We start from the raw sequence: 27,759 nt of genomic DNA, 5'->3' as shown, positions 1-27,759 counted from the left end.
CTTCATCAGTAACTTTGCTATTGTTATGAATTGGGCAACACCTGTGAAAGGGTCGCTTGACCCCCAAAGGGGTGGCAGCCCACAGGTTGAGAACCGCTGATTTAATACATTCTAGTATTTGAGTAGAAAGGTCCCCAAACTGCTGGATGACCCTTCCCGAACCCAATCTCCCATAAAGGAGGGAGCCGCCTGCCAGCTCAGATCACAGAGCATAAAGAGGAGCGTGAGCTCCTTGGTGGAATTGGGCGTTTCTTTTGTTGGGCGTCTTGACAGCAGCTTAACTGAGCCGTGCAGTTATGTCATCATTTATCTGCAAATGATTACCTCACAAACACCTTGTCTTGAATGCTGCCTGCACACACTACTGAACTGCCAGGAGTTCCCATGCCCTTCTTCATACCTGCAAACACTGGCAGCCCAGGCCCCCAGATGAAGTGCTTCTGTGATAATGAACTGATTCAAATAGGTGCGAGGGTGCTGCTCTCTAGGCCCAGCACCCCAATTTTACATTTAAGATAGCTTGGTGAGTTCTGACATTATTGTACATTATAATGCTGCAGAGTCAAATACGCCTGGAGAGAGCAAGTGTCGTATCATCCCCAGCGGGGTTGATATTCTGGTGTCACGCGAGGTAAAGTGGTGATCCTTCCCCTGCCCTATGCTCACTGCAGCGTGATGCTCCCTGCTTGCCGTGGCTTAGTCACTGAAGCCACTGCACCCTCATCGTTTGGAGAAGCGGATCCCTCACACATCCCCTACCCTGTGCTCCAGCACTTGCACAGACCAGGGGTTAAGAGAGTGAATTCACACTGAGAGGAAAAGAAGAAATGGAGGTAGGTTACTAGCTAAGAACCTTCAAAATACAGGAAAATAATTTTTAAATACAGAAAATTTAAAAAGCAGTGATACACAGAAATCTAATTTTCCTAAGACCATCAAAAACATGAGGACTTCCAATGTTCTCTAAGAAAGAAGAAAATACATACGGGTATGTATAAATCATATTCCAACGACCATATTGGAAAAAATGTTTGCATTGAGTAGAAGTAAAAAGCAAAGGATTTAAAGTCAGCAGGTTTGAACTCAACTTCTCCCCTGGCTATTGAGTAGCTCTGTATCCTTGGGATGGGCACATTTCTCCTCTAAGCCTCAGTTTCCCCACCTTTAAAATGAGACTGACCATCCCGTGCTATATCATCTATAGGGCTGGACTACAGGAAAGGCAGCAGGCAGACACCATGAAACTTCAGGAACCTTCCACTGCCAGAGAGTGCCACAGAGATCTTCAAGCTTGGTTAACATGTTCATACTATGAAGTGCACTACTCATTCATGAGCCCAGTGTACAAAATGCCAACAACCTCTGGGATCTGCGTATAAAAGATGGTCACTTCTGTCCCTCTTGATCAGATAAAAGCAAGAGGCTCTGAACGTTGTTAAAACAAACAAACAACACAAACTGGATTTGGAGTCACACCAATGTCATCGTGGTTAAGGGCACAGACTAACTCAAGGAGCTGGGCATTCTGGGTTTCTCTTAGCTGTGCAACCTTACATAAATGAACTAACACCTCAGTGGCTCACTTGCCTCATGCGTAAACTGGAGCTCCTATGAGCAGCCACCTCAGAGTTGATGTACCTAGAAAGTGCTTACACCACTGGCCAGTCGGAAACGTGCCGGGTGTGCCAGTATCATTGTCCCCCAGCCTGAGCGTTGGTGTGGGTCGGGTTCGTATGAGGTTTCTTTGTATGTCTCCCCGGTAGGACTCTGGGACCGTCCTTTATTGTAGTAAAAAGTTCCTTCCCCAGCTCCAGGATATTCTTGTTATAATTTCCCTTTCACTGTTTCTCTGCGTGCAGCCCCAAAGCCATGGGATTTAAGTCTGATCATGGAAATAACATGCTCCTCAAACTGTGAGACATCAGACAAATGTTTACTATTACAACAACTTCAAAAACAGCATCGTCCTCCGCTTGTAGAATTCTTCAGATGCTTCAGGGAGCTTTCGCATGTTATCTGCTCTGATTCCCGTGTCCGTCACATGACCTATGCGAGGCAGGGGTATGCTCATTTTGAGGGGGGAAATGATGGCATTCAGAGGGTTTATCCATTTTGCCAAAAGCCCCACAGTCCCTGACTAGGTGAAAACCTCACTGAGATTGTGGAACTTGGAGTCAAGCGCTCACGTGTTTGAGATTATACTGAGTAGACCGAGGCTCAAGACACAGCTCTCCCAGCCTGAATGCTCACTGTCCCCCCACCTTCCCCCGCTTTGCCCTGAGTGGACATTATTCCCTTGGGTAGAAAGCTGGTTTACAATGAGTATGCTGACTTATGTGTGTGTAAGTGCAGATCCAGTCAACAGCAAGGTTGTCGACAAAGGCTGAGGGCCACTGACGTTCTTGAGACCAGGACGCGATGCACTGCCGCTCTGACGGCCAATCGAAGAGCACACAAACCTACTGGGCATTGACCCCTACCTGGTTGCTTTTGTCTCGGTTTTGGTAAGTTGGTGACACAAGTATGTGGACACATCAAGACATTGCAGGGATGAAGGGAACCCTCCAGGAAGAGCTGCTTCGTTTCTGACAAGTGAATTCCACCGAGGGGGGTCTTGGGAAGGGTGTTCGCCGGAACCAAGGCCAGGCAATAAACTCCAACTTGATGAATACTATCAATTGCCTAGAAAAAGTAAAACCAACAACAACAACAAGCAATCAGGTTATAATAGATATTATAAACGGAAACATTTACGATGTGCTGATACTGTGAAAAACATTGTCTACAACATGTAAAAATATGTGCAGCGCTCCAAGGTCCCCAAGTATAAAAGGAGGGTGTGTTGTTTTACTTAATGTGAGGTCAATGATAATGTGAAAGTGAATAATTTACCTAGGACTTGTGTCATTCCATACCACCCACTACTGTTCACTCAATTCCAATCCACAGGGACCCTATAGGTCTCTTTGGGCTTTTGAAAGTGGGTCTTTATGAGGATAGACAGCCCCTCTTCTTCCCAAAGAGTGGCTGGTAGGCAAATTAGGATTGAATCCCTAACTATGCGATTAGTGGTCCACGACACCACCAGCGCTCCTTGCAGAATACAACAAACAATACAAAAATAAATTTTGGTTACAAAAATACATCCTCAAAATCCTAACGAAACACTGTAGCCGGTGACTTTTCCAACACCAATGGTGGAAACCCCGTCGTAAATGCTAATCACCCAGATGGGTCTGTTTGGCTAGTGTCCCGGAACACACAATAAAAATCTCACCCTTGATGTAATTTCTGACCAAAGGGAGTGAAAGTGAAATGAAAACCATGTGGACAAACCTACAGGTGGCAAGGGCCAGGCAGCCACCTTAAACGAATACAGGAATCAGAAAGGAAGAGGATGAAACGCTTCAGCGTCAAGAATAGAATCACCTGCAGAACTCTGCTCATCCACTGGAAGCTGTCCTCCTCCGTGGAGTCTGGCCGCTGCTCGGCAACAATGACGATCCGCTCGTCGTGCAGGACGGTCACTGAGAAGACAGCGATCCTGCGGGAAACCGATGAGAAACGCAGCCCTTCAGCACACGCTGCTGAGGGCCAGCAGAAAGGTCTATTTCTGCGTTACCGAATTCTCATAACCGCTATGAATGAATGGCCCTGAAGCTCACAACTCCAACTCCCACTTCAAAAAGGAATTCTGCAGTGCCCCCCCCCCCCCCACCACACACACTCTCATCACTTAAGAACAGCCCTCGGGGAGGTGGGGGGTACAGACCTGAAGGTGCTGCAAAGGCAAACTCATCCCTCCTTGCGCCCTGAGGCTGCCTACAGCAGCCCCCAAGTTTTGCTGACAAGTTTTACATCTCTTAGCACAGACGGGAGGAGCCGGTGTCTAAATACTCGTATCAGAACTGCCGGCAGTAGCTGTGCTAAAAATTAGAAAATCATACACTTCGCATCTGGAATTTGCACCTGTGAAGAAATTCTCTCCAGACAGGCAGGCTTTTTCTCTCTGAGAACTGCAGGTTCTCCGTGAAACAGCTCTATCTGGGTGTAGAGGAAGGATAGAATTGCAGTACTCTAGTAACTCCAGCATGGCCCCTTTCATAAAGAGATTGGAGTTGTTAAAATGATTTAAAGGTGGAAATTCCATGTCTAAATATTTACTCTCCCGCTTCCTTGACAGAGTTAGGCTTTTAAGCTGTTTCTAACTTCCATCCAGCGAGCAGACACTCCAAAGCTGCATTATCGTAACAAGTATGTACTGAGCTTCTCTGTGGCAAACAAAGGTAGGGACGCAATCCAGAAGAAGGGAGCCACCAGAGTCAGTAAGTACAAAGGAATGCTGATCTTTTCGTTCGGGGCTCAGGGCTCAACCCTTGAGTCTTCTGTTCTGAACTAAGATGTATTCTTGGCCTTTTTATCTTCTCTTTTCAGGTACTGGTAAGAATATTAATTGCTTAAAAATTTTAATTAGAGGGATCATATCAATCATAACATATTTGGGGCTAGATGAAATGTCAGAGACTCACTGCTTCCTTGTAGGGAAGAGGAAACCAAGTCACATAAATGAGAGGAATTGAGACAAGCTTTAAATTCCTCCAAATTTTATTTTTTTAAAAACTATCGACTCAAAAGCTTAAAGACAAACGCAACTGACCTTCCTCTGTAAACAAATTTCATTGGCTCCACTGCCAGTGCTGTGGCCACTATGTCGTCGGCGTTGTGTCTTCGTCCGCTGACCACCATCAAGCCATCCATTTTACCCACCACGAAGACAAGTCCTCCAGGACCCACAAATCCCAGCAAGCCTGTCCTTATAAAAGGGTACTCACTGATGGGAGCCCCGGAACTGGTCATAGGAAACACCTGTGAGGAAACCAGACAGGCTTTGAAGGTAGGCCGGCCCTTCCTCTCATTGTTACCAGTGCTAAACACGTAATCAGAAAACGTAACAGCTGACTTCTCCCAAATAATACTGCTTGCAATCAGGCCATACAAACAAGATACAAGAACCCGAGAATCAAAGTTATTTAAGGTACACTCTTGAGAAGCTTTTAGGTCTTTGTCTCCCCAAGATTGAGTGCACTGCCATGTGAGAGAGAGAGAGAGAGAGAGAGAGAGAGAGAGAGAGAGAGAGAAAACATTTAGTCTTTTTCTACACCTTACATGACCTGGTAGCATGACAGTCCTCAATGATATCAGAGAATAATAAGGCTGTATGTTAAAAGGTCTCTCGTTCAAGTTCCATTCAATTAAAAACAAAAGGTCGGGGGGGGGGTATTCTCTACATCACAGCTGTTCTGTCTGAAAAGCTTCAGAAATAAATTGATCTATATTGCTGGTTCTAATAATTCTGATTAGATATAATAGCCATCGGTTTTTTAAGTTGGGTACACAGAGTCCTTCCTTCAGATACAGGAGGCCCAACCCTGCAGATTTATACACACAAAAGAATGGCTTCAAATGTAAGGCTCTCAGGCTGGAGCCCAGGAACGCCTCATATTCTAAACTCATGTGACTAAATACCTCAAGCAAAAGAAAGTGTCTGGTGAAGTATTTTTAGTTTTTAGATGTGGAGTTGGAGAAAATTCTAGTTTCCGAAGATCCATCCACCTCCTTTGTGTCAACCTTTGACTCTATGTCAGATCACTAGCTAGACAACTCTAGTTTGGTAGCATCCACTAGCCAGTCTACATTTTGTCCTGGATCAAGGTAATCTAGTATTTTGCTGGGGGTTGTTGCGCTGACTCCGACTCTTTTGGACCCAGGCTGTCCTCTTGCTGGAGAGCCAACGGGGGGTGGGGGGGGGGGTAGTTCAAACTGCCAGCTATTTGTGTCACCAGGGCTCCTTCAATTCACTTTCAATCTGTTAAAAACACACTCATTCATTTCTTCATGGAGCCATTTCCCCAGATTGTACTTAGATGTCATTCTCTCCCTTTTTTTTCTTTTCTTCGTGAAGACTGTAAGGAGCGGGTTGAATACTTTTCATTCTGTAGACAGGTAGTCTCCAGTCAACGACAGGCAGGTTCTGTTGCAACGACTCCACTGGAGAAGGCTCTGATACAAGTCAGATACTTCATTTTTTGGTTACTGTTAGTTTTATTGTTGATTTTTATTATCAGTCCCTTTACGAATCTGGTTTTTGTTTGTTGGTAACAGTCTCAAAGAATACAGTTGGAGTGTAGATAAAAATGGCTGTTGGGACGGTGGTAAGTTCAACTTTCCACCTGCAGCAACTTCACTGGTGCCTATTACACAACCGTGATTTGAACAGTAAATTATAACATTGATCATCTGAGAATGATTCGATCAGCAATTATATATTGCAATGGTATACAGAAATACCTTGTTTGTTGTGCTGTGCAAATACTGCATGTCTTAAAATGGAAGGGGTGGGCAGCCTTACAATCAGTCACATCTAGTAAACCATCTTTCCAACAGCACGCCCTCACTTCACGCCTGTGTGTCGTATTTTAGTAATTTCCACAGTATTTCAAACTTTTTCATATTGCTATTGCATTTAATAAACTATTGTACATGTAAATCTTATATATACTGGGAAACGAAAACATTTACAACTTGCTTTATTGTGAATATTAGTTTTATCGTGGTGGTCTGGAACAGAACTAGCAATAACTCCAAAGTATAATTGGTTGTGGTACAAATTATTAACAATAAGATGTCCTGAAAAACAAACAAAAGCACTAGACAGTCATAGTGTAGCTTATTATAACTCAATACGTCCTAAGTCAGAGACTGCTTGCATAAAGAAGGACTGGATAGAAATTCAACACTAAAAAGAAGTGGAGCATGGATGACTTCATTCATGTAGTTCCTATTTGTCTTAATGAGGATGATACTTCTTTGTGCTCCCCCTTTTCATCTGGCTGCCAGGAAGCTCAGCATAAAATGGTTAATGATTTACTCTCTATTCTGCTTTTAATAGTTACAACTTCATTATGTTTCTTTTCTTAATAGGCTGCTATTACTCTTTTGTAGAGAAAAATGGAGGCAACAAACACTAGTAAACATACTTTTGAGGAGCAATTAATTTAGTGGCAGAAACTGAGAACACCTGGGTCTCTTAGTTCCAAGTACGTTAGTGCTTTGTTAATATGCACTCTCATTACTAAAGGCTCAGGGCAGCATACAACGATAGCTATGCTTAGTCTATTAGGAAATTCAGTTCACTGAGGGTCTAGATTTCTGGGGAAAAAAGGGGGGCGTGAGCCAACAGTTAAATGATTTTAGTAAGCGAATATGCATCCTTCAGGTTTTAGATAGGCCTGATATGAAGGTGTATTTCCTAAATGTAAAATTTACAAATGAGAAACTTTGGCACTGAATCACCCACATCAGCAACTTTCCACTCATAATTGCTAGTATTTATTGAAGGATGATGCCACAAATCCGTGGAGCTCATCCAATCATTTAAATTGTCCACCACTCCTCTGTGTAGTGAACTGGAATCGGCTTTCTTGAACTTCGTCCCAGTGTCGGCAGTCGCACTTCTCTGGGAACAGAGGCAAAGGCATGTTCTATTTGCAGAAGTTCTTCAAATAGTGAAAAGGAGTAATTGACCATCACGTCTCATTCCTACCCTCTTGCTAGAGATGATCTGTTTCTAGACATCTGATAATAATATGGGCACCACATATTAGTTTCCTACAAATGGATCTCTTTCTCTCTTTAGTTTGGAAAAGGTATTTTGAGATGTGATACTCAGAAATGATAATATGCTAAACAATGCTAATCAACTATACTTTGTTGACAAGCCACAGCATAAAAGCAATAGATGAAGCAATACCTATTTTAAATAATATGTTAGTTTTAAAATAACTGATCCCAATTCATCAAAATATTCTTTTTCCTTATTAAAAACATCCTGCAAAAATATGAAACAAACCAAATCAGTTCCAACTCTAAACTTGATGTTTTTCTGATTAATAATATAGAAATGGAGATGTGATTTTTACTTAGACCTATCTTTAATTCTAGTTGCAAGGTACATTTGCACAGGTTGAATACAAATTCACAAAGCTGGCACACTGCACACCTCAAAAGCTTCCACAGATAAGGCATCATAACACACCCGTTCAATCCCATTCAATGCTATTACTCAATAAACTAAACCCACTGCCATCGAGTCAATTCTGACTCACAGCAAATGGATAGGACTGGGTAGAACTGCCCTGTGAGTTGCCTAGTCTGTAACTCTTTACAGGAGTAGAAAACCTTGTCTTTCTCCTAAATGTTACTAAGCATTTTAACTATTTTATCCTCAATTTAGTTTCTTAAACATAATTTAATAAAATATTGTGTTGCCACAACACCCACCCAACTATGGACATAGGTTCCAAAGACAACGTTGTTATTAAAAAATAATTGGCATTTTGTAAAAAAAATGAAAGGTGATCACAACAGACCACCAAATGGAGGATGACATAACTGCCAAATTACATCACTACATAACTGCCAACCACGGAGAATCATGGCCTAGGCTACACTGACACATAACCCCAACCATCTGAGCCACCATGACTCTTGCAACCACTTTGGTGTTCGACATTGCCAGGTGTGCAGCACTAATGCACACAACAGTCAGAGAGTAACGTGTTTACTGTTGTTTCATTATGTGAAATGTCAAACGACAAGAGAGCCAATAAATGAGAAGTAGGTGTGCAACCAGGCATCATTTTTTAAAACAACAAAAATTCGGAGAAAAACATCGTGGTTCAAGCATTGATGTCCCCCAGTCCTACACATTTAAGATCCTTTAGCTTCTTTGCCTCCTCTGCATCACATCAGCACATACCCACATACTTGCTCACACTGGCTAGACAAATATTTAATGAATGTCTGTTCAAGTTATCCACTGAGCTCCCATCTAACCAAATGTCTGCTAGCTTGAGCTGAAGGTCCTTACAGGTCTGGGACAGCCCACTTCCCTTAGGCAACCTGTTCACCTGCACATATATGTGGGTGCCGTTATTCATCTGTCATCCAGGTTCCTACTATGACTGGATATGCAGGCTAGGAGCTCTGAGTGGAAACAGAATTTCTCTACTCGCTGTGTCTCAAACTACTCAATGTTCACAAAGCACCCAGCTTGACTTATTTATGTAAAGGTGAAAACAATCATCAGAACTCAAAAAGGTCCATTTAGGTCCATTACACAAACGTGTACCGACACTTATTCACTGCACTTCTTTTCTGAAACGGTGACAAGGTCAGAGCCATGGAGGTAAAGTGAATGTCCTGAAAACTCTAAGCTATGGCAGGAGGAAGTGCAACCATTTCATTCAGATGAACAGGACTTATTTTAAAATCAGAATCTTATTTTCGTGGCTATTATTTTTACCCCTGGAAATGGTTGTTTGAAAATGAAACCATAGACTGGAATCAGATCAGAGGGCTCTTTCCATCCACATACCTCAAAGGTGTTCTTGGTCATGCCTGAGAGCCCATAATAGGATGTACCTGCAGCAATAGCACACACACAGAGCTCTCCAATTTCATCTGTCCTGCACAGTTGAGGAATTCCATCCGGCTTCACTGAACACATGATGGCTGAAAGCGAAACGAGGAAGTGCAAGTGAGATGGCAGAAAAGGGAAAATACAAATAGGAACACAAGCTGACAGGAATCAGGCCTAGAACAAAACCATCCTGTGCCAGGCACTCATTTTCCCTAAAAGAGGTTGGGATTTTTCATTTAATTACAAAAACATTCTCAAAATCTACAGCTGTGAATAATTAATTGATTTCATTTTAATGTGTGAATTCTATTTAAGGGGAATGAGAATTTCTCTTGCTCAGATGTGAGATGCCCTAAGGGTCAGATGTCACACAGGTGGTATGCAGGAACCAGCAGCAGAACGCACAAGATTCACAGAAAAGAGCAGAAACACTCACTTTATAGTCTTTCAAAGGCTTTCTACATCTATAGCGGCATTTCTGTCTCGGGTGTTCTATACAACTCTGTATCTGTTACTATTAGAGTAGGTCCTTCAGAGTGTAGTAGTTGACTGCTTCAACCACGACATAGTTTTAGCTCCTACTGTGATGATGTGAAATCTGACTCGTCTGCAGCACAGATGTTTTGATAGTTTTTCATAACGTGTATCTCACCCCTAACAACCACTGCACATCATCTATGAGGTCAGGGACCCAAGAGTGTAGAGTTTCAGTTGATGGCTTGGTATCAGCTCACTGCATTCATTTATCAATAGCTGAGCATTTTGGGAAAAAAGTTCCAAACTTCTAATCCAGCGGTACTCAACCTGTGGCTTGCGACCCCTAACACTAGCAGAATTACAGTTATGAAGTAGCAATGAAAATAATTTTATGGTTGGGGGTCACCATCCCATGAGGAACTGGATTGAAGGGTCACGGCATTAGGAAGGTTGAGAACCACTGTTCTAATCAAACCCGCTCTTGCCTACCCTGTTGGAATTAAAAGCCACAAGAAGTAAGATGTCTAAAAAATAAAACCAGCCAAAATGTATAAAAGGTGCCAATCTCACTCAGAGTAAGAATAATTCAAATTTAAATTATACTGATTCAGTTTTCACTAATCAGATTGGTCAAACAACCAAGCCTTCAAGACGCCTGGAGAAAGGAGTCGAAAAAGAATCACTTTATCCACTGCTAGTTGATGTATGACCTCTTTGAAAGACAACTTAGTAGACTCTAACCACATTAGAGGAGCATATTCCATCCAAGACAGAGATCTCATTTCCCCCATTAACTAGCTTTTACACAAACGTAGCATGGAGCACGGACACTTATTCATGGCAGCACTGCTTTGTAGTAAACGATGGGAAACAATTCAAAGGGGAACTTGCTTACTACATAAATTACTACGCAGTCTAACACTACACCGTCTTAAAGGAATCAATCCCCTCTGAATGTACAGCTAAGACTTTGCTTTATGGTACTGTTTGCGGTTCCACAGGGCTTGTATTTAAAATAAATAATAAATGGCAGCTCTGAGCCGAGCAAGTCTGTAGGGGCGTGGGCCCAGTACAATGTTCTCCCTTTCTTTCTCTGTGTCACCTTTTGGTAATTCCCACAATGTTTCAAGAAAGTTTATCGTGCTATTGTGCACTTCACAGACTGTATTATAGTAGAAACAGACCTTTGACAAGCCCCGGCAAACAGACAGACAAACACGCAAAACTGCGTGGCTCACTGCATTGCAGTGGTCTGGGAGGAGCCTCGCGGCCTCTCTGAGGCAGGCCTGGATTGCTAACAAAGGAGCTTCGAGCCAAGATGTGCCTGGAGCTCCACCACGACGTTAAACAGAAAACACAGCAAAGACAAATACACGCGCACACATGTGGGGGATATATGTGCATCCACTCGCAGAGTTCCAAATCTAAATGAAAACCCAGGATGCTTTTGCTTGTTTCTGGTCATTGGAAGTGAGATTTTCCATCGCACAAACTTTCAGATCTTTGGCATTTTGAATCTCGAAAATGTAGAATTGATTTCAAAATGGTATTTTTCTAAAAAGCAGAAAGAAATGGAGCCAGCTCTGGCTGGGAAAACTGCAAAGTCTGGGTGGAATTAGAAGATTGAAGATTGTTGTAATATACCTGGAAGATACAGGTGTAAGATACAGGGTAAAAAGAACACAAACCCTCCTTGCGGTGCCAGTAGAATCAGAGGGCCATTTTGAATTAAGAAGGTCAAGATTGGGCTCTCTTTCTTTTACACAGTAAACAAGGCAGGCAGAAGGCAAAGCCATTCCAGAGAATGCTCAGAGCCATCCTATGGCATCGGCAGAAAGCACAGGGAGACTGGATTCGAGACTCCTTACTGGACGCTTCAGTGCTGCTCCTCCAGGAAGCAGATGCGTGTGTTAATTGTCCCTCAATTCTCCTTCTGTCCTCAGGCAGGGTGTCTCACAGGAATGGCTGTTGGATTTGTGTGTTTTGATGAGACTATCCTGCTATCTGAGTGAGACCATTCCAGGTGAGGGAACCCTGGATTGAAAACAGAACTTGCCTCTGTTTGGGAGGTTAATGGTAAGGGGTCTAGACACTGAAGCATTTGCTTGCTTGCAGAGGGACAGATGAAGCCAGCAATATCACTGCACAAGAGAAGAGAGACTGATCTCTTACACAACACTGCTTTGTGGCGCCCACGTGCCCACGAGGTGACTAAAGTGCCCTGACCGGGGGGTGGTGTGGGGTGGTGTGTGTGTGTGTGTGTGTGTTGTGTGTGGTCTGTTGTGTGTTTTGTGTTTGTGTGTGTGTGTGTGTTGGAAAACGGGAGTACAAGGCAAAGCAAACCCACTGCCAGAGTGTTGGCTTGGACCATGTGGATCCTGCAGAGGGTTCCAAGCTGCACACCTTTATGGGAGCAGATGGTCTCGACTTTCTGCCTCCGAGCAACGGAGGGCTGGGTTTGAACTGCTGGCCTTGCAGTTAGCAGCCTGACACTTCTCCAATAACGAGGCAGAGGACTTCTAATAAAAAAATGGCAGTTCTCCTTATGTGTTTTGTAAAGATGAGCTTCTTCTGCTGTTTCTTTTTCTCTGTGTCTTTGTGAAGATTTAATTTAAAAAAATTTTAAAGCGAACATTTTTTCTGTTTGGTAAATAATCATACCTCTTCTTAAAGTTTAAATTAGCTTCTCAAAGTTTACCCCCCATTCTCTCAATATTATGGAGAACTTCTTTAACTTATAGATGGATGAGCGATAGACAGATAAATAGATATATGTGTATATATTTCTGGCTTCACTTCCTCTGATATTGTCATTTTTGTCCCAGCCGCTCTTCAAGTTTGACATCACTGAATTTGTTTGCTTTTTAAAAAGAAGTTTAGAACTTCATTTAAAGATGATTGTTGTGTTTTTAAATACTTTTTAAAATGAGGGCCCAGGTTTGCATGACTCAATTTTCATAGACTTTTCTAAACCACCTGCACACGTGTGGTAAAAGACTTAAGTGCGTTAGCAAAGACTCACTGGAGGACTGCCCCCTTGGCTGGCTGTGTGAGGCGGGACTGCCAGGATGAGGTGGGAAAGTTGCTCTAGGCCATTTCCCCAGGGAAAGCGGATCCAGAGCTCAATCTGTACACAGTGACCATGGGGCTTTCCCATCACAAAGTTCCTCTTGTATATCCGGGCTTACTTTCACCAAGAGGCAGGGCTACCTTAAGCTTTCAAAGTTTAATGAGTGCTTCAGAAAAATGGAAATGGTATATCAAAAGTGGAAATTAAACATTGCAGTCTAGGACATTCAATTAGAAGCTAGAGTACAGAAGGTAAAAAAAGCCTCCTGATGTATTGAAAGTTGGTGTTTAATAGTTGATTCCTCCATGAGGACTACAAGGTGTAATTTCTGACTTCAAGATTCTTTATGTCAAAAGTTCCAACTTGTCTGCTTCCCAAGTAGGCCCCCAGGTGAGCACTTACCTCCAGGCATCACCAGGCCGACATCCTGCACAGTGAGGACAGACAGCTTCTCCTCAGAGTCCACCCTGATGACACCGTAGGTCAGCCCGTGCATGGAGAGGACTCCCCGGCCTGGGGGCTGGTTGCTGTCATCCGTTGGCCTGTGAAGGCAATTTTTATCTCAATAACTTGACCTCACATGTAGCCATGATAATGTTATGTAGATGTGTGTGTAAGTGTACGGCCATCGTAACCGTAAATAGGCATGTGGGGTGGGGTGGATGGACAGGCCGCCGCTTTCCGGGGTCCTGAAGCGCTTCGTGGAAACAGAACTTGCCACACATCCGTGTGCTGTTCTTAACAAACAAGAGTACTTAGCACTTTTAAGACTACTTGTTTTCTCTGTTTAGGATGGTGACAAGTGTACTCATTCTATTTCTGTGCTCCCCGAGCAGACTATTTGACAAACACCTTTGCCGCGCGCCTCTCTCCGTCTGCCCCTCCCTCTGCTGTACCTCGGCCGCAGACTGCTGGGTTCGGTCATTCTCTCGCCCTGCTCATTCCCTGGGCAAGGCCCGAGGTTCCCAGCTTTGCAAGTGGCAAAAGAGGGAGAGTGTCCCTCCAAGACTGCAGAGAATACCAATGAGCAGCAAGGATGGAAATACTGACTCTCTGGCCGCAGCACATACTGTGTAGGCTCTCTTGATGGATTTTATATGTGAATCTAAAATAAGAGTTATGCTGCGCCACTCTGGCTGCCAAGTTTTAAGAGAAATGACTTGCACGATCGACATGGGTCAAGAGATATGGGGGTTGGGATAAAGCAGTTTTTGAACTACTACTGCTTTAAGGATCTGTCTTCTCTGCTTCATACAAGGCTCTGTTGGATCAACCCCCTTCCTGTGGGTTCCATGGTCCGCTGCTAAACGCAGCGTCAGCAGCTACATCCACCAGCCACTCATTTCCCCAGTGAAAGATGAGGCTGCCCGTCCCTGTAGAGGTTTATTATCTCGGAAACCTTAAAAAGGGTCGCTCTGAGGGGCACTGACCCCACGGCAGCGGGTGTGAGTCAGGGCCTTGCTGCTTCTCTGACTCATCTCTCTCTCTCAGGCTCATTCTATGCCTTTGCTCTTCCTCAAGTACCTTGGTTCTCTCTCACCTCAGACCTTCCCTATTTGTTCCTGCCGCTCCCCGGAGGTTCTTCCTGCAGACACCACCTGGCTTTCTCCCACACTTCAGGTCTCAACTCCATTATGCAACTTCTCGAGGACCCCAGAAGTTGTGGCAGCCCTGCCAGCATTCCTGTGTCCATAGCACTTGATATCCGCCATACCAGAAGCATGCCATTCTCTTCACAGGACTTGAAACCTCCTGAGACCTCCTGCTGTACCTCACCACCTGGAATAGTGTCTAGTCATAGATAATATTACTGAGGGAGTGAATGCATTGATGATGAGATCATGGATTGGATCCCTGCAAGCTAAAGGGTTTTCAATGTGTGGTTAAGTGAGGGGTCACAAGTTAAGCAAGCCTCACACTTCTTTCTAAAATCTTCCATATCTAAGACTTGGATGTAATTTTGGGGTCTGAACATTGGGATTTAATAGCATGTGTCAATTTTTTAAACTTTAAAACATTATGAAGCTTTATAATAAACCCAAGTACAGACATGGGGCAACTAAGAAGCTAAACTTTGCAAAAGGAGGTTTTACTTGACTCAAGTATAGGGTATGCTTAAAAGAGTAAAAAGTATATTAGAAAAAAATTTTTAAAAAGTGAAATGAAAACAAAAACCCACCCTAGAAAAAGGGAGAAAATATTTGCGAAGATTTGAGAACACTGACATGCGATGACCAAATAGCACTGCCAAGTCTGAGCAGGGAATGAGTTCAGCTCAGACACAGTGGGCATAGTTTGTGATTTTAGTTAATGACCTTTTCATCTATGAGGGTAGGTCAAAAAGCATTGCTACAGAATCAAAGAATCCTTTAGTAAACCTGATATCAAAATGCAAAACTATTATTTGTCGACATATTCTCTATCTAGAGCTAAAGATGGTATTTCCATCTCTCCATTCCTTCCCTGAAGAAGTCTTTAATTTTCATACAGTTGGAAACTATGCTGCGACTTAATAGTTTTGAGAAACATGCTAAAAAAGAGAACCGATGAATCAGAATGTATTTACATTAAAATTTTTGATAAAGTCAAAACACCTTCCAAAAATAGTGTATGATTTGGATTCTCAACAAATAGTATGTGAGAGTAATACATACTAGAGCATTGGTTATATGCTATAAGTTTTACTAAGTATTTTGTCTATGTATGAACAGATTCATCCTTTATAGCACCCCTGTGATCTAGGTACAATTCTCTCTCTAATTGATAGACAAGTCAACAGAGACAAGGAGAGATGACCGTATGTACTGTCTAGGGTCACAGCAGTGGGGCAGAGCTAGATGCAAACTCAGAACAGTTTCCGAATCTGTTCATTAAACCACGGTGCCAGGCTGCCTCCTAGTAGTCTCCTCACATTCTTAGCCACCATGAAGAACTTCCAAATGACGCCAAAGCTGATTGGACACCACCATTCTTCACAACTTCGACTGCGTTCCCTTAATTTTTACCCAAGCTTAGATGGCCTTCATCCCCACTGCCACTTCTCTGGGATATTAATTAACTAGTAAACTATCTGATGGAGGGGGAAATCATTCAAGTAGAATCTGTGGGAATAAAAAACATCTTTGGTAATAATAGTATGTTAAAGTATGGCTAATATGTCTGACTACAAAGAAGTCACTGGTGGCATAGCAGGTTTTGTGCTGGGCGGGTTACAATGCAAGGTTAGCAGTTCAGAAACAGCAGCCACTCGGTGGGAGAAAGCTGAGGCTTTTTATTGCTCTAAAGATCCACTGTCTTGGAAACCCAGAGGGGCAGTTCTAGTCTGTCCTGCAGGGTCACTTGCTATGAGCAGGAATGAACTCAATGGCTGTTGAGTTTGATGGAGTTTGAATATGGCAACAAGTATATTTACCAACTTTCAGACTTCATTCTGAGATTCCAACAATCCATTGATGCATGTGCACCTTACACAGCTCACATAGAATATAACTAGGAGAGAGAATGATTTCAAGCTGTAGGGTCACTATGAGTTGGCCTGAGCTTAATGGCAGTGGGTTTGTTTTTGTTTGACCACATGATCCAGCAATTCCCACCCACATATATACCCAGAGTTTGGGAAGCAGGAATATGCAAACAGAAACCTGCACAATCAAATGCTCTGCAACACTAGTCTCAATGGTTTAAATATCTATTAATAGATGAATGTCTACATAAATTGTATGCATACATACAACGAACTACTACTCAAGCAGACAGAAACATGAAGTCCTGATACGTGCTACAAAATCAATGAACCTGGAACACATCATGCTGAGTGAAGGAAGTCCATCACATGGTGACAATTACTAACTGAGCTCACGTCATTGCAACAGGCAAATGTATAGAGACTGGGCGCAAAGGAGAGAGGGTGGGGAGTTAACTGTTTGGGGCACACCAAGGATAGTGCTGAGAGTTGCCCAAGGTGAACATAATCACTTTCACTGAATTATACCTGTAAAAGCGATTGAATTGGCAAATGTCTTTATATATCTATATACACATAATATATATACACACACATATATACATATATATAACATATACATATACATATATACATATATACATACATATATATATATATATATATATATATATATATATATATAAATCACTATCCCTGCCCCTGCTGATAATTGCTTAATTATTTCAGCAGTTTTCAGGAATATAAAGAAATGGTGTCACCTGGTCTTTACACTATTCCAATAACACATAAAATGGATGTATTCATTCAGATAGAGAGTAAGAGGGTGTTAGAAGAAAGTGTCCACTTAAGCTGGGCAGCCTGGTTGCACTCAGAGTGCACTCAACTGCACGAGCTTCCTCAGCAGAGAGGCTACACACACGATTCACTGGTCACGCTATTGCCAGTCGCATAAACTATCAGATGTGCCTTAAGCTAGTCATGCTTGTGCACCAGCTGAGGAAATAGCTACTATAAATTTCAATTAATACCCATCTACAGTTTGCTGCTACTGACAGAAAACAGAGTCTGGCCAAGCTTAAATATGCAATAACACAAAATAAATGGCATGAAGTCAATCACCAGCAGTTGAGGCGATCTTCATTTCTAGGATTTAATAAACGAAAACGACATTTGGAAGGCTTTCATTCTCCTGAGTCATTTACTTGAATCCTTACGCTAGCGGGAAAACAAAGGCCCCCAATCATCTCCATAGGACAGAGACAGTCTCCAATGAGTACTCCTCAGTTTAGGACAAGAGTACATTTCAAAAGAACCAAAGGCTTCCCAAGGGCTGCCTCCAATCAGGATGGCCTTCCAGGCAGCCTAGTAAAGCCTGTGAAAGCAGGAACCAGTAGAAGGCAGAAACTTCTCAGAGAAGGGAAACTCAAATATGAGGCAGCTTCAAACGTGTTGTGGAAAATTCCATTACCTTTGCACTCCATTTCCCATGAGCTTTTTGAAGCTCCCTCATATTTTCCATTAACACAAGTAATAAAAAGATTTCAAGACTACACCCTGTCAAAAGCAGAGAACTAGACCCAGAAAAACAAGGGAGTCTCTGTGAAGTTCCTGTTCCTATAGGTTTCACTGAATATATGTATGCACTAGAAGATTACACACACACACACACTCACACACACACACACACACTCACACACACACACCACACACTACTGCTGCTGGGTCCACTCAGACTAACAGCAGCTCTCTAACACAGGCAGAAGATGGCTGCTTTAGTCGCTCTGTAACCAGGATTCCTTTGATCTGAAGTAATACCATACTAACAGTATTTGAATTCTTACTATGTATCAGGTATTTTTAAGTGCCTTCTATATATTTCATTCATTGTGTTCACACAGCCTTCTGATGGGGGTAATATGACTTTTATTTTACAAATGAAGAATCTAAAGCAAGAAGGTGAACCATATTTCCAAGGTTAACATGCTAGCATGAGCAAGAATATGGAGTAAAGAGTTGGAATTGCAACTTGATGAGCCAATTCCTAAACCCACTCCTTTGGCCGCTGCACTGCCCTCACTATGGTCCTTAGATATGCCAACTGGGTCGGTGCTGGCTCACAGCAACCTCAGGCCCAACAGAGCGAAACAATGTCGAGTTTCATAAGTGCCCTGCTTCAGTCTATAGCTGCAACCGCTGTGTCATTCCGTTTCTCTCAAAGGTCTTCCTTTTTTCCGTTGACCTCTTAACTTTACCAAGCATGATGTTCTTTTCCAGGGACTGGTCTCTCCTTATAACAGGTCCAAAGTACATGAGACAAAGTCTCCCCATCTTTGCTTCTACAAATCATTCTGCCTGTACTTCTTCCAAGGCAGCTGTTTATTCTCCCGGCAGTCCACAGTACTTTCGGCATTCTTCACCAACACCATAATGCAAATGCATTAACTTTTTAGGTCTTCTTTTTTTTTTTTTCACAAAAGAAAAGCTTGTAGTTAGTTCAGGGATCGTTTGCTGGCCCTTAGGAGCGTTTTCCAGTCCAGTCTGTTGGGGCACCACGCCCTGGCCCCAAAGTCCACTTTCAGCATTCCCTGGGGACCTTGCCACTTCATTCCCTTGCTGTTCCGCTGCACTCCCCCAGTGATTTGCCTCGGTGTGGTGGGATCAGGTCAGGTCCAATTCCCACACTGTGTCTCCGGTACAGTCCCCTGTATCGCCCTTAGTCACTGAGGGGCATCATTTCTCAGAGTGGGGCCAGCCATGTTGTTCTCTCTGTGGACTGGCTGCTCTACTCAGGAACATCATCCTCACGGCCTGGTGGGCCAGGCTGTGTTCCACTCTCTCCTCCTGCCCCTTCATCTGCTCCCGTGTGCTCTGATCAGATATGTCCATCTCCTGGAGCTGCAGAGTCAATGTCGTCCTTTGGAACAAATTCTTTTCGGGGTCTTTTTTTTTCATTGTCAAACTTTCATATGTATGTGGTACAACTGAGAACACCATGACTTGAGTCAGGCAGATCTCAGTCCTCAAAGTGATATGCTTGTTCTTTAACACATTAAAGAGGTCTTGCACGGATTTCCCCAAGGCAATAAATACATCATTTGATTTCCTGACTGCTACTTTCATAAGCACTGATTGTCGACCCACACCACACTCCTCACTGTCATCGAATAGTGAGTAACCCTATGGGACAGAGAAGAACTGCCCCTGTGAGGTTCTTAGTTGGTAACTCTTAATGGGAGTTGAAAGTCTCCTTAGTCCTGCAGAACAGCTGGCGGTTTCGAACAGCCATTACACACCAAGGGTTCTAATCCACACTGGTGTCGTGTTAGATGCCATCCAATTGGCTCCAACTGACAGCAATCTGTCGTTTGATCTCATGACCACTGCTTCCATGAGCACTAATTTGGATCCAAGCAAGATGAAATCTTTAACAAGTTCAATCTTATCTCCATTTACTGTGATGTTACCTCATTGGTGCAGTTGTGAGATTTTTAGTTTTCTTTACATTGAGTTGTAATCCGACTGAAGGTGAGTAATCCTTGATCTTTATCAGCAAGTGCTTGAAGTATGCCTCACTGTCAGCAAGCAAGGTGGTGATACCTGCTTATCACAAGTTACTAAGCCTTCCTCCAATCCTGATAGCGCATTCTTCATCTACTCCAGCTTCGCTGATGTGCCCAGCATACAGACTAAATAAGAAAGGTGAGAGGGTCCAAGCCTGATGCACGCCTTCCTTGATGTGAAACCAGGCAGTATTCCCCTTTTCTGTTCAAACAACTGCCTCTTGATCCGTGTACAGGATCCATATGAACACAACCCAGTGTTTTGGAATTTCCATTCTTCTCAAGGCTGTCCATAGTTAGTTACGAGCCACACAGTCAAGGGCGCACAGGTAAAGATCGTTTTGGTATTCTCTGCTTTCAGGCAAGAGCTATCTGACATCAGAAATGACGTGTTTTATGTCCCACCCTCTTCCAAATCTGGCTTGAACTGTTAGTAACTCCCTGCCGATGTACTGCTGCAACCTTTGTTTAAAGACCTTCAGCAAGACTTTACTTGCATGTGATATCAATGATACTGTTCTATCGTCCACGCCAGACATGTGTAATTAACAACCTAATTGAACAATACAGTTACTTTACTCTTCAATTTTATTACGTAAGCCTTGTTTTCCATTAGAAAAATAATCATCTCCAGATGATTTTCTTAGGCAGACTCTAAACTTTTACCTAAATTATTATTACAAACAATATGTTTTTTGTTTTTTTTTACAAACAATATGTTTTAATTTAGCTTATGTTCTACAAATAAAATCACGTGCTTCCAATTCTGAGATCTTTTAGGGGGAATCAGAAATACCCTTGAAAGCCCCACTTCAAGGCACAGGTTTGCATTGACTTTTCTTTCTTTTTTTAGAACCTCTGGGTCACTGGGTGGTGTGTCACTGGCAGAAATCAGCGTCTTTCAGAACCAGATGGGCTTTATATGGTGGTGTCCCAGATGCTGCTCACCCTCTTATTTTCTTCCATCATTCCAACACCCAGTTTAGATATTTTAAAGTTCAAAATGATTATGCTGGCAAATGGGTGAAATTATTATTCTCCAAAATTGTTGTTTTAATTAATTTTACATAATTGCTGTTCTTACACTGATACAGCATTGAGGTACTGAAATAGTAGCTGGTAGTTAAGAAAGCCAAAAAGAGTTTTTTAAATTAGTTCAATCAATGGTGATACAGCTCCCAAAGTAATCCTCTCGTCTATCTTCTACAACTGGAAGCAGAATCAGAGAGCCAGCTCTAAATATTTGAGGCCAAGAAATAATATCCTGATTCTCATCTTATGTAATTCTACTGAAAAGTTTAAGGATCGTGCATCCATATTTCACCCGTGTTTGTCTATTCTTCAACTCGTCTTGAGAGAAAAAGATAGTGAACACACAGTTTTTCATAACAAAAATTAGTACTTATGAGATGGGGGCAGGTTTAGAAAGAAAAATGGAAGCACGTTTAAATACCCAAGTAAAAAAGGGAATACAAAGGAAGCTAGTGTGATACCCAGAAGACTCGATTAGGAGAAACGGGGACTTTTCTCAGCACTTGGCATGTATGTACGGAGACAGACAGACCTTTCTCTCTTCCATCACGGCTTCATGTTCTCTTCCAGTCTTAAAATTAAAAATAAATAAATAAAAACTGTCTACCGGTATATACTCGAGTATAAGCCGACCCGAATATCAGCCAAGGCACCTAATGTTACCACAAACACTGCATTAAAAAGTGTGCTGAAAAGCTCGGCCTATCCACGAGTATATGCAGTACTTGGATCAGCAGTCAACGTTCATGAAAGTAGCAATCAAGAAATCAAATGATGTGCTCCATTGAGTGCATCTGCTGCAAAGTTTTCTTTAAAGTTCTAGACAGCAAAGACGTTACTTTGATACCTTCAGGACGTCTGACCCAACCTGTCCTTACGGATATGTGCAAACTAGAGAGTGAAAAAATAAGACAGAGGAAGACCTGATGCATTAAACGGAATCAGAGAATATTACAGATACTATGGACTGCCCTAAAAATAAACAAAGACTTAGAAAAAAATACAACCAGAGCGTGCTCTTCAAAAGTGAAGCTGGCACAACGTGGTCTGACTTGAGAGATGGCTTCAGCAGGGAGCACCTGCTAGAAAAGGGGACTATGTTCGACACAGTAGAGGGTCTGAAAATGGAGATGCACGACACAATCACTGCAACAATGGACTGAACCCCACCGCGGGCTTGGAGACACGTAAGTCTAGCCATAGTTAACCTTCTGATACCCACAAGGTCCCCAACTCAGAGTGAGCTAAAGCCCACTAGATGGTAACTGACGACAAAGTACCAGTGGTTTTTTAGGTTGACTGCAATTTCCTTTTGGAGAATTACCATTGTCCTACTGAAGGTAATACTGATAAAAGAATAAATAAATCCGTAATGGCCTGCTTTATGAAAGCCAAAAGGGTTAGATGCTGTGGTAGTTACATGAGCTGGTGTCAAGTTGAGACTTAAAGAGTGAAGGGGTGGAGTTTACTCTGTCAAGCAGGTCACAGCTCCATCACCTCTTCTGGAGGCACTAAGGGGATAAGTAGCTTGCTGGAGGGAAGATATTCACTCACTCCCTGCCTGATAGAGCTACACCGATGAAGCCAGAGCCCTGGAGCTGAAGGAGTCACATGGAGACCCCTGCCACGCTGAGATGCTTCCACTGCTAATGATCCACAAGACTTTCTACCCACTGGCCCGTGATCTTCCTGCATTCAGCATCATTGCATGTGTTGTGTGATTCTGAAGAGGAACTTATAGATTGGTATCAGACATATAGGCCAACATCGGACTTAAGGGCTTGATCTGGACTGGGATGGGATGTTTTCTCAATATTCAATTGCTCTTGCATATAAAGCTTTCTTATACACAAATGAGTGTCTATGAATCTGTTTCTCCAGTCAACCCAGACTAACACAGATGCTATCTCTGGTAGGAGAGATGGGAGGTAGGAAGAGTCAGGGTAATGGGAGTCTATGCGCTAGCCTAGCTTTTCCTCTGTACCAGTGGTTCTCAATCTTCCTAATACCATGACCCTTAAATACAGCTCCTCATGTTGTGATGAACCCCAACCATAAAACTATTTTAGTTGCTACTTCATACTGTAACTTTGCTACTGTTATGAATCCGGCGATCCCTGTGAAAGGGTTGTTCGACACCCAAGGGGGTCACGACCCTGGAGTCCACCCACCGAGCAAGTGGGATACTTCAGGTTTCCAATGATTCTTTGAGCTGCCCTTCAATATAGAGGCAGTGTATGTTGTTAAGAGAGGAGCGACATTCAAACACCTGACGGCCAGTGCATGTAAACCCCCTCCCCCCAACCCAGTTTAGAAGCTCCCTGGCTTTAAACAACCTCATTCGCCCCCCCCCCCCGCCGCACCCCCAGCTGTACTCATGAGGCCTTGCTGGCATCAGCAGCACACATCCTGATAGACTAACTAAGCAGCCCTTCTGCAACGAATTCAGTGTCCTGATTTACATACAGTTGTTACAGAAAGGGATCCCAAAGTAATGCATGTTCAGAGAGGGCCAGAAGTTCGGAAAACAACAGCCAAAGGAAATGTTATCTGCAATTTTATGGTTAGTGATCATCATGGACAATAATTGAGTATCATGTTTAATTAAGTTGACCATAAGCCAAGTGAGCCATCAATTTGCACAGAGCTATTTACTGGAAGTTCAATCTCTGCTTTGCTACAGAGACAGAACAAGCTGTCCTTGGAAGATTATTAAAACACTGAACACAGAGCTGAGAAAACAAAGTAAAGGAATTGTCAATTCCCAAATCCCTTTAAACAAAGAATAATTAGTTTTCCATACATCCCTTCTTTGGAAATGAAATAGGACAATGTAGCAGCCCATACAAGAGTGTGAGCATTGCAACACCTTCTACATCAGGATTGAAAAAGTATTCACTGTGGTCCTCATAACAAAATCCATAAGCAAGTAATGATGATTAGCCATTCTGAGATCTCCACTGAAACTGGCTTTTATAAGAATACATGGGAGCTATATTTATCATTTAATAACCTAGCCTCTGACCTCATACTTAGAAAAGTCACTTCAAGTCTTTGTCATGTTTCAGAAAAGAAAATAAGCACTTATAGCAAGAGTGCTGTAGGAACTTAAGTGAAAAAACACTTCAAAGTTAACTAAGAATTCGTTGCAACCTTGCTATGAAAAAGAATCCTGAGTAGGAGTAGTCTGATAAAAGTGCAACAGTGGGTACTATTTTCATCACATCTATTTGAAAATTACTCAAAATTATACACAAAAGCAGCAAAGATTAACCCCCACCAAATTTACAATAAAAATTGTTACATAAAATAAAAGAAGCAAAGACAAGGAAAAATAGATTCTGATCCAAAGACCAGCATTCAGCTACTGACCTAAATTTACCTTCATGTGCATAAGAGCATCTAAGTGCAACGGCTAATTATAAAGATTCTTCTTTTGTATAGTCACCAAAATTAAGTGGTTCTAATAGGTATCACCTACATAGTAATTAAAAATTAGCAACTTTTTGATATGACTGAGGAATGTGATCGAGGCATAGAAAAGGCAACTCAACATAGGAAGTCTTGACTGGATGTCTTTTTTTTATCTTTTCAATTATGATTAAGCTGTGTGTCCTAATGCTGTTCAGAATGATTAATACTGTAATTTTTTTGCCTTTCACTATTTTTGCCCCACTTTTGTCCCTCAATTAATTTATGAAGAATACTCTGATTGTATCGATCAGAAAATGGTCATATCCAAGAAGACACTTATGCCTAAGTACAGAAGCACTGGAGGAAAAGTGTTCATGTATTCAGAACAACATGCAAACATACTACAGCCAATAACTCACATCCCTCTGAGATATTTACAAGTACTAATGGAGTCTGGGTAATTCTTAATGTAAATGTCCCATTTGTCAAGTGAGATAATGGAAAATAGATTCTTCCATACTTATTTATAGCTATGCTATGGTCAAACTCTTGTCTACCCAAAGCTGTAAATGTAACAATTTACATGTACTTTTAAAATTGTAGGTAGCTCTTAGAATTTTGCTTGGCAGCAGGTTTCTTCTCCATAAGCTTTGAGCCAGTCCAGAGCTGGCTCCTGTGAGAACTGAATCGGCTTATCGTACAGTCCCCCAACTCCTCCACAGATCGTCTCTATAGACAGAGTTTCAGGATTCTGCCCAAGGCCCCCAACTGCTCCGCTCCCCACAGTGGCAGTCTTTCCCTGAATAACTTTATGTGAGTTGTCAAAGGTGGGTACATTAATGGTACCCTCCTTATATGAGTCGACTATCAGCACCCCCTAGGCTTTCAAGTGACCTAGAAAGAAACAGAAGAACAAAACCAAATACGACTCTATCAATGTAAATCAAACTGTACATCAGCCCACTCCGTACATAAAACAGCGACCTGGATGGGTGCAAATGGGTACTTGCTGGGCTGCTAACAAGCAGGTTGGCAATTCAAGTCCACTCTGAGGTGCCTCAGCAGGAAGCCCTCGTGATGTATTTCAGAAACGCCAGTCCTCGCAAATCAAATGGGGCACAGTTGCCATCTGCACACATGGGGTCACCATGGGCCAGAACCAGCTTCATGGCAATTGTTACTGTCCATGGACGGATCTGTACACAAGCGTGTAAGAAAAGGCCGGACTTGGTAATAGGTTTTACTTTCAGGCAAATTGTGTAGAAATTTCTGATGTAAATGCATAAAAAGAGTTATTGGTTCTCATTTTATATATATCTGAAGTTTTCTTTCATAGATTATTTTAAAATATTTGTTAGGAAGCAACTATTTATCAGGCACTGTTCTAGGCAGTAGGAGCACTTGTGGCTTTAAAGGGCTCCAGGTTGGACCACCAACTTAAAGGAGGGTCATTCAACTACTGCAAAGGCTTACAGACTCAGAAACCATAGAGAGCGGTTCTGTGCCCTACAGGGTCACCATGACTCAGCCTACTTGATGTCAGTGGCCTTGGCTTTTTGGATTCTAGTCAGTTAACAGATAAAGATGGCTGCACAATAAATTTATATTCGAGTGGTAAGGCTGTAAAAAATGAACATTGTAAGCAGTAAACCATAGAGCACATCAGAAGTCTATAAATGCTGTCGAGAAAAAACATATATACAGCAAGGTAACGAGTTGTGGGCACATGGCAAGGAACACTCTGATTTTAAATGCGGGGGCCAGGTGCCTTCTGAACAAGACCCGAAGAAGGGTGGCAGTCAGCTATTTGGCAAGAGCGATGCAAAGATGAGAACATGCTTGGCTCACTGGAGGAGCAGGAAGCAGGTGCTTGTGGCTGCTTCTGCACGAGCAAGAAGAGTGCTGGGAGAACAGGTCAGATGATGCTATGGCCCACGGTAGTATTCTGGATTTCATCACCCTGAAGAAGGAACCAAAACAAACCCACTGCCACTGAGTTTATTCAAACTCATGGTGACCTTGGAAGGATAGGACAGACGGCCCCTATGAGTTTCCGAGACTGTATTTATGGGAGAGGAAGCTCTGTCTTTCTTCCTAGGCTAGACTGGTAATTTCAAACTGCTGACCTTGTGGTTAGTAGCCAATGTGTAACCACTTCACCACCAGAGCTCCTGGACCCTGAGCAAGAGGGGCCATGAAAAAGCTTTCACCACCCTAATGACTTGACCTGATTTGCACTTTAAAAACTCCCTCTGGTTGCTGCTTTCAGAACAGAGTAGGACTTGAAGGGTGGTCCAGGGTGGAATCACAGAGACCACTGAGGCTGCTGCAGTAATCCAGGCGACAGGGGGAAGTGGTTGGGCCCTGGCTGCAACAGTGAAGGCAAAGAGAAGTAGTGTGGTATACTCTGAATGTCTCTTAAGTTAGACCCCACAGGATTCCCTGAAATTGGATGTGGTGTGTGAGCAACGGGAAGGGATCAAGAATGACTCATGGGTTCCAGTCTGGGCACTTACTTGGAAGGACAGTCACTGTCAGCCAAGGATGAAGAAGTAAAGAGACTGGAACTGGAACAGGATTAAAAAAAAAAGTTTTAACTGTAACAGTTAAAAACACTGTATTTGGAGAGGCAAGATGATGCCCAGGTGAGCAGCCCCTACTGGGAGCTCCGTGACAGTCAGTGAGTCCGGTGTCCAGGAGAATGAGTGGGAGGATTCTGGTAAGTGAAAAGATCCCCCCAAAACAACCCAGACTGTTTCCTCTGTCAGGAAGGTGACCCACCTCCACATTTGCCTTGTCCCAGAGCTCCAGAGATCTGTGACCTGATCCCAGAGATTTCCTGGTCCGTGCCGGCTGTGCCACTTCTGCATGTGGCAACAGTCACCACCACCGATTGCCACCCTCCCCCCCATCCCCCCCGGCCCCGGGCCTTGTCACCATGCCAGGAGCTAGACTTCTGCCCTGATGAGTCCCCAACAGCCACGGCTGGACCACCACACAGCCGCTGTCCACCCAAGGCACTCTCCTAAGGGAGCTACTTCCTTCTCCTGGGGTTCCCCTTCTCTCCACTTGGTGGTGGTTTGCCACCAAGCTCTGGTCCCTCCTACCACCCTCCCAGGGCCCCAGGGGCTAATCTGAAGTCTACCTGCAGTTAAGTCTGGTCACCTGTAGCCATCAGGGCTCTCCACACCATTACCTGAGACTCCTTTACCCTGTGGTAGCTGTGTCTACCATGCCCAAGGGGCACAGTACCTGCCAC

The 27,759-nt window shown here is 43.0% G+C and overlaps 1 protein-coding gene across 4 annotated transcripts in view; it reads right to left on the bottom strand.

Moving 5' to 3' along the window:
• Window positions 1-27,759, bottom strand: part of DIP2C (disco interacting protein 2 homolog C) — a 521,839-nt gene that overhangs the window by 114,283 nt on the left and 379,797 nt on the right. For all 4 annotated transcript variants that reach the window (XM_075550143.1, XM_075550144.1, XM_075550145.1 and 1 more), the window contains 5 exons: window positions 13,431-13,570; window positions 9,437-9,573; window positions 4,658-4,866; window positions 3,430-3,544; window positions 2,481-2,682 (listed from right to left, as the gene is read on the bottom strand). In XM_075550143.1, coding sequence (XP_075406258.1) covers window positions 2,481-2,682; window positions 3,430-3,544; window positions 4,658-4,866; window positions 9,437-9,573; window positions 13,431-13,570 — 803 coding nt within the window. The remainder of the gene's footprint in view (window positions 1-2,480; window positions 2,683-3,429; window positions 3,545-4,657; window positions 4,867-9,436; window positions 9,574-13,430; window positions 13,571-27,759) is intronic.

Source organism: Tenrec ecaudatus, chromosome 5, assembly GCF_050624435.1.
Source record: "Tenrec ecaudatus isolate mTenEca1 chromosome 5, mTenEca1.hap1, whole genome shotgun sequence".
NCBI classification, from domain to species: domain Eukaryota; kingdom Metazoa; phylum Chordata; class Mammalia; order Afrosoricida; family Tenrecidae; genus Tenrec; species Tenrec ecaudatus.
Note: the sequence above shows the minus strand (reverse complement) of the source record. Positions and strands in the feature narration are given on the sequence as shown.